Source organism: Stegodyphus dumicola, chromosome 5, assembly GCF_044657685.1.
Source record: "Stegodyphus dumicola isolate Sdum_Otavi_A_Nest chromosome 5, ASM4465768v1".
In the NCBI taxonomy this organism is placed as follows: Eukaryota; Metazoa; Arthropoda; class Arachnida; order Araneae; family Eresidae; genus Stegodyphus; species Stegodyphus dumicola.
In genome coordinates, this window is record NC_140772.1 from 205,939,545 (window position 1) to 205,952,003 (window position 12,459).

General features: G+C 35.1%; 1 protein-coding gene across 2 annotated transcripts in view; it reads right to left on the reverse strand.

The window, feature by feature from the left end:
- Positions 1-12,459, reverse strand: part of dgt6 (dim gamma-tubulin 6) — a 77,584-nt gene that overhangs the window by 59,049 nt on the left and 6,076 nt on the right. The window contains exon 2 of one of the 2 annotated variants that reach the window (XM_035373491.2): positions 279-400. In XM_035373491.2, coding sequence (XP_035229382.2) covers positions 279-382 — 104 coding nt within the window. In that variant the 5' untranslated portion in view covers positions 383-400. The remainder of the gene's footprint in view (positions 1-278; positions 401-12,459) is intronic. The other variant, XM_035373490.2, reaches the window with a different exon arrangement.

A 12,459-nucleotide genomic window follows, 5' to 3' on the forward strand; every position in this document is an offset into this window, starting at 1 on the left:
ATGATAAAAAGTTATATAAAAAATATTTTCTAGAAAGGAAAAATGCATTTTTTAATTCTCCAATATATATAGATTTAAAATATGAAGAAAAAAATAAATAAATAAATAAATAAATAAATAAAGCGATTTTCATCCACAAATTGAGCAGTCAGAGCGTTAACAATTGAGAGACTATTAAACCAAACCGATATTCATTATTACAAGTAATTTGTATGAAAATTTCGTTTCAAAAATAAAATATGACAAATTCTTATAATTACACATTTGTATTTACGTACCTATCAAATGACACTCTATACTTCTTTTCTAATGCTACTTTATCCAAACCAAGAAGCAACAAGTTATTATAAAAGAGCTTTCTTCTTTTTAAACTGACATCCATCACAACCTATAAAAGATACTGAATAAATTAAAGTATTAATACATTAGAAGAATAATCTAAACTCAGTTTATCGATTTCTTAATCTGAGCTTTAATAATAAAACTTCCAAACTTATAATAATCTTACCATTTTTAAAACATACTTTAAAATTTTATAAATACACAGAACTGTTTTAAATATTTACATTTTGGTGCTTATTACAGTGCCAAAAGAGAATTAAACTGCAAATTAAGTTTCAGCTGCCATAATTCCTCATAGTTCTTTATTATATGTAAATGACCTTAAAATAAATTCAAACAGATAAGTTTTATCATTTTAATAAAAATGTTTCCAAAAATAATTGGTATTATATATAATATAATATAATATTTGGTATTATATATTTTTATGGATGACAATGTGCCATGTCACCGGGCCACAATTGTTCGCGATTGGTTAGAATTACATTCTGGACAATTCCAGCGAATGATCTGGCCACCTAGATCGCCCGACATTTATATGAAAATATGACTTAATAAAATAGTTGTAATTAAATAATTACTTTGAATTTAAATCACAGCAGAATTTTAAAATTGGAATAATAAATAATAAGAATTATTTTATTATTTATTCAAATCCTTCAAATTAGAATAATACTAAGGGGGGAGCAGGGAACTTTTAGTGAATACTAAAAGTTTTAACATAAAGAAAATTTTGAAATCTGCTTTTAAAAAGAAAGTAAGTTAAGAATTCAGTTTTTAAAAATACACATATGTTTATTAAAAAGCTATAGAGAAAATTTGACCATCTGATCACCATGGCCGGCTTTATCCGGTCATGAGATTTTTTGTTACTTGGTATATACTAGCCTATAATTTAAGATATTTTTCTTTCTTACTTTCATTAATAATATAAATGTCAACTTAATGAACGTAAGTTTAAGAAAAGAGAGACTAAAATAGATAAATATACAAATTCAGCTAATAAAGGCATTTTAGATATACACTGAAGTGACAAAAGTCATGGGATAGCAATATGCAAATATACAGATGGCAGTAGTATTGCGTAGAAAATATATAAATGCGAAGTGCTTTGGCGGTACTTTCATTTGTGTTCAAGTTATTCATGTGAAGAGGCTTTGACGTGATTATGGCCGCACGACGAGAATTAACAGACTTTGAACGCAGAATGGTAGTTGGAGCTAGACGCATGGGTCATTCCATTTCGGATATCATTAGGGAATTCAACATTCCGAGATCCACAGTGTCAAGAGTGTGCCGAGAGTATCTAATTTCAGGCATAACATCCCACCAAGGACAGCGCAGTGGCTGACCACCTACACTTAACGATCGAGACCAGCGATGTCTGCATAGAGTTGTCAATGTTCACAGACAAGCAACACTGCGTCAAATAACCGCAGAAATCAATGTGGGACATACGAGGGACGTGTCCGATAGGACAGCGAAATTTGTCTTCCTTGGGCTATGCCAGCAGAAGTCTGACTCGAGTGCCTTTACTGACAGCACGACATCGCCTGCAGCGACTCTCGTGGGCTCGTGAGCATATCGATTGGTCCCTAAACGAATGGAAAACCGTGGCTTGGTCAGATGAGTCACAATTTCAGTTGGTAAGAGCTGATGGTAGGGTTCGAGTGTGGCGCAGACCCCACGAAGCCATGGACCCAAGCTGTCAACAAGGCACTGTTCAAGCTGGTGGTGGTTCCATAATGGTCTGGACTGTTTTTACATGGCATGGACTCGGTCCTCTGGTGCAACTGAACCGATCATTGACTGGGAATGGATACTTTCAGCTACTTGGAGATCACTTACAGCCATTTATGGACTTCACGTACTCAAACAATGATGGGATTTTTATTGACGACAATGCGCCATGTTACCGGGCCACAATTGTTCGCGATTGGTTAGATATTGGCGATTGGCGACTGGTTAGCTTTCCGATACACAGTTCTGTGCGCTGGATATAAAAAGGTCCCCATTTCCCCCGTAGATTGTTGCCATTGCTTGCTTTCAAATCGTTCAGTTTGTTACTCAAAAATTCATTAAAGTTTTACAAAATATGAAATCGATAATAAAACAGGTTAAAAATTTCAAATTTGGCTTTCACATGCCCATATTTGCAGTAGGATTACGTCATTCAAAATTCGATGGCTCTATGTACCATTATTTTATCACAATGAAAGAAATATACATACATTTACACAGATTTTTCATTATTTAATTTCTTCAAATGTAATACAGGGCGATAATATTTGGTGGCAACAGTTTCAAATGTGAAATGGATATTCAGAGTGATTCAACACAAAATTGTAAAACGAAAACAATAGTCCCTCAGCGACAAAGCCCCTTTGGTCTAAAAATACTGGCTCTGTCTTTCAAATGAATTAGTATTCAGTCGAATGAAAAAGACCATTTATATTACTGTGAAGACTGCTGTATCTCCTTTCGACTTCAATTAATCCCTACTAAACCTGACAGTTTTCATCAGAAGAAAAATGCTTGGTTGGAAAAAATATTCAGTACATTATGGGAAGGTTTAAGGTTTATATACAATTCTGCAGATTATTCTATTGCCTACAAATTCTGAACACAGCAAGAGCAACAAGAATTTTTGACTTAGGTTTAGAAATAACTACATTAATTTAACACTCCATCGGGTGCGTTGATCTGAGAGATACAGGCATGCCAGAATCTCTGTTTTTGTCCCCTTAAACTTCTTCTCACGACCTTGACCTTATCAGTATCTGCCCATCTGGCCACCCCCTCCTTTGGAATGCAGTAACGACCAGTTCAGTGTAGGTGTATTTCCTGTTTTTAAGCTTATTTGAAACTTTGTATCTGTCAGATACACGTGCCCGATAACGTTTGTCTCCTGAAGCTTTATGTAAGTATCGAGATTTCTTATAGATTTTTGATTTACTTTTCCCATGATGAGTGCATGAGTGCTAAATGCTTTTTAGATTTGAATAATCAAAAAGGCCTTGAACTAGTCCATAATATTCTGTTTAGTGGTGGAAATGAGGAATTAAATGCTGAATTTGCCATATTTAAAAATTTTTTCAACTGTATTAACATGTTTCATTGTGTGTGTTTTTAAACGCCATTTTAACCTGTGATAGTGATTGTAAATAATAAATAAATATATTAAAAAATTTTAAAAAAGAAAGAAAGGTCGGGGTGTTAAAGCCTGGACCTAAAAAGAATAAAAATAGAAGATTTAAAGTAATATAGATCCCCAGAAAACACGTAAAATAGAGATGTATCTGACAGATACAGAGCGCCCGATGCCGCAAGTTTCGAGACGTGCCCGACTGAGTGTTAAAAATACAAAATCCTTCAGATGTTTCGATACTGTTTTGTTATTGAGACCAGATTCAAAAATGTATGTATGTGTGCATATATGTAAGGATGTATGTGTTTATTAATGCCTGTATATACACACATATATGTGGGCATCATGCATACACATATACATTCACTTAATTAAGACACAATAACACGCCGAATAAATACTAATTCAGAAGTCAAACAACAAAAATCAGCGTTATACCTACAAAATTTTCACAGGACTAGTTTCGATGGTTTTACAGAACCATCATCTTCAGCTGCAAAACCGCAAATGAACAAGATAGGAAATAATGATTAGATAAGAAAGGCTGGACAAGAATAAGCAAGTGGCGCCATCTGTTGGCGAAACCAGAACTAAAACATAATTTCTCTAAAAGCCGAAGGCAAATTTGGATTGGAATTAGGATCGTTAACTAGAACAGAAAGATTTTTATGAATGTGAAATGCCTCTAGAAAATCCAGTTCTCCAATGGAAGATGTTTTTTGAATAATTTTGGCAGCAGAAAAATTGAAAGTGTGATTTTCGGACCAACAATGTTGAGCAACAGAAGACTTCTGTGTTTCCTTTTTTCTAACATATGCCTCATGTTCTTTGACGCGAAATTTTAAGGCTCTCTTAGTTTGGCCAATGTAAATTAAACCACACTGGCAAGGAATCCTATAAATACCCCAGGAATTCATATCCGGAATGGGGTCCTTGAGTATAGAAGTTGGAATTTTATTGATGGGAGAATAAACAACCCGAAAGTTAAATTTCTGCAAAATATGTGCAACTTTATAGCTAATTGATGGAAAGAAGGGAATGACAACAGAATTTTTATAATCTCCTAAAATAAGAGTGTGGCTTTTAGTGTGTTGAGATGAGAATTTTTTAACTGCTTGATTAATAATGTTGGGTGAAAAGCCCCTGTCAATAGCTATTGCTTTTAAATAATTTAGTTCTTCATCAAGGGCGAATTTGGAGGAGCAAACTTGAAGAGCACGGAAAACATAGGAATAAAATGAAGCTAACTTTTGTTTAGTCGGATGACATGATTTAAAGTGTGGTGGAAGGCAAACCGATGAAGGTTTACGGTAAACTGTAGTACTGAAGTTGGATGTGTTACGTGTGACCAGAATGTCGAGAAACGGAAGAGAATTGCAAGTCTCAAGTTCAAAAGTGAACTGAATAGCAGGATCAATAGAATTCATTGTTGAAAGAACTTTATTTAAATCATCTTTATTACCTTCAAACAGGGTAAAAGTATCGTCTACGTAGCGGAACCATGCCGGAAAGTTTAAAGTTTCAAACAATTTTGATTCATAATAATGCATGTAGATATCAGCCAGGATGGGACTGAGGGCTTCCCATGGCTAATCCCTCAGTTTGTTTGTAATATTTATTTTGGAAAACAAAATGTGTTTGTTTCAAACAGAGTTGAGTGAGAGACATGCATTATTATGAATCAAAATTGTTTGAAACTTTAAACTTTCCGGCATGGTTCCGCTACGTAGACGATACTTTTACCCTGTTTGAAGGTAATAAAATGATTTAAATAAAGTTCTTTCAACAATGAATTCTATTGATCCTGCTATTCAGTTCACTTTTGAACTTGAGACTTGCAATTCTCTTCCGTTTCTCGACATTCTGGTCACACGTAACACATCCAACTTCAGTACTACAGTTTACCGTAAACCTTCATCGGTTTGCCTTCCACCACACTTTAAATCATGTCATCCGACTAAACAAAAGTTAGCTTCATTTTATTCCTATGTTTTCCGTGCTCTTCAAGTTTGCTCCTCCAAATTCGCCCTTGATGAAGAACTAAATTATTTAAAAGCAATAGCTATTGACAGGGGCTTTTCACCCAACATTATTAATCAAGCAGTTAAAAAATTCTCATCTCAACACACTAAAAGCCACACTCTTATTTTAGGAGATTATAAAAATTCTGTTGTCATTCCCTTCTTTCCATCAATTAGCTATAAAGTTGCACATATTTTGCAGAAATTTAACTTTCGGGTTGTTTATTCTCCCATCAATAAAATTCCAACTTCTATACTCAAGGACCCCATTCCGGATATGAATTCCTGGGGTATTTATAGGATTCCTTGCCAGTGTGGTTTAATTTACATTGGCCAAACTAAGAGAGCCTTAAAATTTCGCGTCAAAGAACATGAGGCATATGTTAGAAAAAAGGAAACACAGAAGTCTTCTGTTGCTCAACATTGTTGGTCCGAAAATCACACTTTCAATTTTTCTGCTGCCAAAATTATTCAAAAAACATCTTCCATTGGAGAACTGGATTTTCTAGAGGCATTTCACATTCATAAAAATCTTTCTGTTCTAGTTAATGATCCTAATTCCAATCCAAATTTGCCTTCGGCTTTTAGAGAAATTATGTTTTAGTTCTGGTTTCGCCAACAGATGGCGCCACTTGCTTATTCTTGTCCAGCCTTTCTTATCTTATCTAATCATTATTTCCTATCTTGTTCATTTGCGGTTTTGCAGCTGAAGATGATGGTTCTGTAAAACCATCGAAACTAGTCCTGTGAAAATTTTGTAGGTATAACGCTGATTTTTGTTGTTTGACTTCTGAATTAGTATTTATTCGGCGTGTTATTGTGTCTTAATTATAGAAGCCCCAAACAGGCTTATATTTTGCTTTCTTTTTTGCACGTGGTGTGGCCGCCATTTTGTGATTGTAGGAGTTTCGGTGAGTACATTTTTGCAATTTTCAAGTTATGTTTATGTTTTGTACATTTGGATATTGTGCTTTGCTTGTCTGATTTCATGTATTTTGCTTAGAAACGTTTTGTTTTCTATTCATTTCAGCGAGGGATTTTTCTGTGTTTTGTGTGTATTTTATTATTGCTCAGTTAATTTAGTTTGATTTTTGCATTGTTTATCATGCCTTCATCCGTTAATCGTTTCACTAAATTACGCCTGAAACGGCAAAAATTCCTGAATCATCTTGATTTTTTACTTAAATGTAAATGTAAAAAATTGATCCCCAATTTTATTCAAATCAAATCTAATCAAAAACCTTCGAGTCGCGTTTCAAGAATTCTGTTAAATTGCAAGCTTGCCTTACTTCGGTCCGTGATAAGGGATACACGTCAACAATTGTCCAAAATTGAACATGAACTCTATAAGCTTCATCTGGAACTCGCTAAATCATATCCAAAATTCACTGCCCTTGAACAAAAGTCTTGGTCTAGAACGGAGAATGCAGTTAACCGTCATAAAAACACCCTTGCAGTTAAATTCGAAAAACTTCTTTTACAGTCTTCCAGTTCAAGTAGTTCAAAAAATCTTCCCATTGTAAACATCAAGCCAATAGTTAATATTTCTTATGTTAGTCTTTCAGAAGAACAAGAGAGAATTCTAAAATATAATTTCAACTTCTCACAAACCTGTAAACCCTCGATTCCAAAGATTTTGGCTCCTATCGAAAAAGCTTTCAAGTTCAGTAAAGTTTCAGATTCACAGAAAGAAATGATTAGGCATCTTATCGCTCATAATGTGAAATTCAATAATAAACCTTTAAAACCAAATCTAACTGCGAGAGAAAGAGCTACAATGCGCGAAATTCATTCTAACCCGGATATTATCATTTCAAAGGCCGACAAAGGTGGCCAGATAGTCGTCATGGATAAGAACACTTACATCGATGGTGTCACTAAACTCTTAAACGAAGGACCATATAATCCGATCCCTAAAGATCCTTCACCTTCGGACTTATCCAAAATAAAAACTGCGATCAAATCTTCGCAAATCATTTCAAGCAACTTAAAACATTCGCTTATCCCATCTGTTGCGAATTGTGCCAGATTATATGCTCTTCCCAAAATTCATAAAAGTGGTATTCCTTTCCGCCCTATTGTATCAAATTTAGGTACTGCCTCGTATCCTTTAGCTAAATATTTAGTTTCTAGATTTTCCACTCTATTAGACAATAATATTTACACCATAAAAAATTCAATAGAGTTTGTAAAAAAGGTTAAAAACATTTCTCCTAGTAATTTACTCATGGTTTCTTTTGATGTAAAATCATTATTCACCAATGTCCCAGTGGAGGGTGCATTAAGATGTCTAGAAACCAGACTTCGCGAATTTCATTTCTCTTGCATCGAAATTGAGGAGCTAATTTCTCTCACTCAACTCTGTTTGAAACAAACACATTTTGTTTTCCAAAATAAATATTACAAACAAACTGAGGGATTAGCCATGGGAAGCCCCCTCAGTCCCATCCTGGCTGATATCTACATGCATTATTATGAATCAAAATTGTTTGAAACTTTAAACTTTCCGGCATGGTTCCGCTACGTAGACGATACTTTTACCCTGTTTGAAGGTAATAAAGATGATTTAAATAAAGTTCTTTCAACAATGAATTCTATTGATCCTGCTATTCAGTTCACTTTTGAACTTGAGACTTGCAATTCTCTTCCGTTTCTCGACATTCTGGTCACACGTAACACATCCAACTTCAGTACTACAGTTTACCGTAAACCTTCATCGGTTTGCCTTCCACCACACTTTAAATCATGTCATCCGACTAAACAAAAGTTAGCTTCATTTTATTCCTATGTTTTCCGTGCTCTTCAAGTTTGCTCCTCCAAATTCGCCCTTGATGAAGAACTAAATTATTTAAAAGCAATAGCTATTGACAGGGGCTTTTCACCCAACATTATTAATCAAGCAGTTAAAAAATTCTCATCTCAACACACTAAAAGCCACACTCTTATTTTAGGAGATTATAAAAATTCTGTTGTCATTCCCTTCTTTCCATCAATTAGCTATAAAGTTGCACATATTTTGCAGAAATTTAACTTTCGGGTTGTTTATTCTCCCATCAATAAAATTCCAACTTCTATACTCAAGGACCCCATTCCGGATATGAATTCCTGGGGTATTTATAGGATTCCTTGCCAGTGTGGTTTAATTTACATTGGCCAAACTAAGAGAGCCTAAAAATTTCGCATCAAAGAACATGAGGCATATGTTAGAAAAAAGGAAACACAGAAGTCTTCTGTTGCTCAACATTGTTGGTCCGAAAATCACACTTTCAATTTTTCTGCTGCCAAAATTATTCAAAAAACATCTTCCATTGGAGAACTGGATTTTCTAGAGGCATTTCACATTCATAAAAATCTTTCTGTTCTAGTTAACGATCCTAATTCCAATCCAAATTTGCCTTCGGCTTTTAGAGAAATTATGTTTTAGTTCTGGTTTCGCCAACAGATGGCGCCACTTGCTTATTCTTGTCCAGCCTTTCTTATCTAATCATTATTTCCTATCTTGTTCATTTGCGGTTTTGCAGCTGAAGATGATGGTTCTGTAAAACCATCGAAACTAGTCCTGTGAAAATTTTGTAGGTATAACGTTGATTTTTGTTGTTTGACTTCTGAATTAATACATTCACTTGTTAATATGATCCAACAACAGAAGAGCACCAATATTTCTTTGGCTGATCTTTACTGTACGGTACCTCTTGGTTTTTTCCTAAAAAATCATCAAGCGGTATTGGTTGTTCATGAAATCTGGAAGCCCGCTGTGCTTTTTGTAACAGTAACCCTTTCGTATGGACCCGGGTTTTTGGTTCTTACTATTCTTTTCAGTTGCTGTGTTTGCTTGCACTTGCATGGTATGGTCTTGGATTTTGAACTTGCTATTTTTTTGCTGTGGGTACCATCATTTGAGTATGTCTGAAGTGGGTAAGAGGATGAATGTTGATTAACAGTGGATGAGGCGAAATGATGAAAAATTTAATTTAATTGCTTACATGGAGGATATGGTGTTGGGAAGCCTAAATGTATGCATGTGAAAAAAAAGGCATGTTAAAAAATTGACGTTTCATTTATTTATTTGTCTGTGTGTATTGATTTTTGTTAAAAGATTTGCTGTTTAATGTTTTTATGTTAGGAAATATGTATTTTTGTTTATTTATTCCTATCTGTCTGTGTATTTTTAATTATTTGTTTGTCTCTGTGTGATAAGACAATGGTGAATTTTTTCTGGTTACCATGACAATTTTAAATATTTTAAATTTCTTTTAGCTTCCTGATTTTGTTTAAAGCGAAAATAGGTCGATATGTACATGGACAAAGTTAAGGCAGTACCCAATGCCTAGTTTGTGGAATTCTCCGATTTTTTTTTAGTGAAAATAGGTTGATGTGTACAAGGACATCGAGTCTGTATAAGTCTTTGACTTCTTATTTTGGTTTTGTGTAGTGGCCATCTTGAAACTGCCGTTGATCTTGGCATCAAAAAAGAAACAATTTGACAAGGGGTACCGTGGAATAAATATTTACCATTTCTTTTTAGTTAAAGACTTTTTATTCTATAGAATAAATATAATATGCTTACGGATTTTCGAAAATCAAGCTAAAGCTCTTGAGTAGTTTTAAATCATAACATGCAGTTCCCACTGACAAAATGCTTAGCTATCTCTGTTACATAGCACAATTATATCAGTAACTCCCTATACAGGGTGATTCAGAATTCATCATCAATATCTGGTGGGGAGATAGGGAATAGAAAAAGAAGGAGATTTCCCATATGAATGCATGGGTGCATATGGCATGTAGTAGATCAAACTGACCCCACTCATTGATGGAAAGAACACATAAGAAGGAAGTGGTAAGGAAAAAAATATTTATTACCTTACATGTAATATTTCTTTGCATCGGTTTTACAGATTTACAAGAGGTGCTAGAACTGCCGACGATGTGCTAGAATGCATGACCTACAACAGCATTGCATGGACAACCGGACCTTCTGGAATATGCCTGGCATTTCTTGGATGTTTGTGGCAACAACCGATATGTGTGCTACAAAGTCCATATCACTATCAACAGGGGTTTCGTATATGAAATTTTTCATAGCACCCCATACAAAGAAATGGATTGGATATAAATCCGATGAACGTGGCGGCCAAGAAACCAGTTCACCGCGACTAATCCATTGACTACCAAACTTTCTGCTTGGGTAAGCAAGCACAGCATTTGCAAAATGTGCAGGAGCGCCATTATGCTGAAACCAAATTCGCCACATAATACCATCAGGAACCTCATTCAGAAGATCCGGTAACACAGTCTGAAGAAATGTCAGGTTATTGGCACCATCCAAACGAGATGGTAGTGAATATGGGCCCAACAACAATCCCAGTCCACACACTGAGAGCAAAACGTTGTTGCGTAGCTCCAGGTCTTGTACCGTTTGGGTTCTGATTAGCCCACACATGCAAATTGTGTGGGCTCATCAGACATCCTCTTGAGTGAAAAATGCTTCATCGATGAAAAGAACAAAGATTGAGAAATTGGGATCAATGGCTGTTTTCTGCATGAACCACTGACAAAAATAACACGATTGGGATGGTCGTCTACAGCCAGTAACTGCACTCTCTGCAGATGAAACGGATGTAACCCTTCAACGTGTAATATCCACCCCGCTGTGGCTTGCGAAATTTCAAATTGCCTAGCCATACTTCGCATGCTAGCACCAGGCTGTTCGTCTATTTCTTATGGGACAGCTTCCTCTACTGCTACTGTCTGTGCTGATCGGCACCTCCCTCAATTAACATTACTATCAGCAAATGATCCTGTTCAATGAATATGTGAAAATATTTGATGCTGTGGCACACGGCGGTTGAGGGATCGTGCTGCATACAATTGCCTGCCTAGAAGACATCTTCCTGCCACACCGTAAGTTACATGCATATCTGCAAGTTCATTTCACGTAACGTAATACATGTTACTTCTGTTCATTTCACGTAACGTAATACTTATTAAGTCACCTAGTCGAATGACAACTGACTGCACATGTCAAACAGCGGTGCTTATGTATGGGAGTACACACAGAGCCCTCTACACCACCATGCGTTTGTCTGCACCCATGTTTTTCTATGTGAAATTTCTTTCTTTTCCTATTCCCTACCTCCCCACCAAATATTGATAATGAATTTTGAATCACCCTCTACAGTAAAGACCATGGGCCTTTTCCAATCTTTTTTTACTAAAAGGTTCATTCAAAATACTAATAAAATGGAAAAGCAAAACTTTCAAAAACTAATGATTTACAGTATAATTTATATGGTTTCTGACATTATAAACATCTACAGATTAATGAAGGGTTTTTTCCCCCCCATTGTTAGGTTACCTACCGTGTCATTTATCATACTCACAACTCAGCAAGTACTGCTTTTCTACGGAGCAGAAGTTCTACAATTTATCTTTGCTGCCAGGCAAACTGCCACTGTTCAGAGATGTCACCATTCAATATGGCATAAGATTGTTAATTTTTCTTTTAAATTAAAACTGTAAACTGATTAACTGAATGACTTAAAATTAATACAGTTAAATCCCAATTATCCAGCATTCACCTAACTAGAATATTTTTGAATTTTAGAAACTCTTTTTGATGCAAAGTTAAGCAAAAAAGGCATTTCTAATTCTTATAAAGCATGTATCAGATTACAATTAGAATCAAACCAAAACTGTCTCCAAACAGTTTTGACACAACACTTTGTCTTTTTGTAAACTTGATTAATTCTCAATAAGTCGACTTAATTTTTGTATAAAACAATATAATTACTGTATAATTTTGTTTTCCAATCGTATTAAAAAAATGATTAACATCTGGAATTAGTCTTCAATGGAATAGCATGCAGTAGAGCATTTTGAAGTTTATGTGATCCTTATATCAAGGGAAGAATAACTTAATGTGAAAACATAAATACTGGTTGTGCA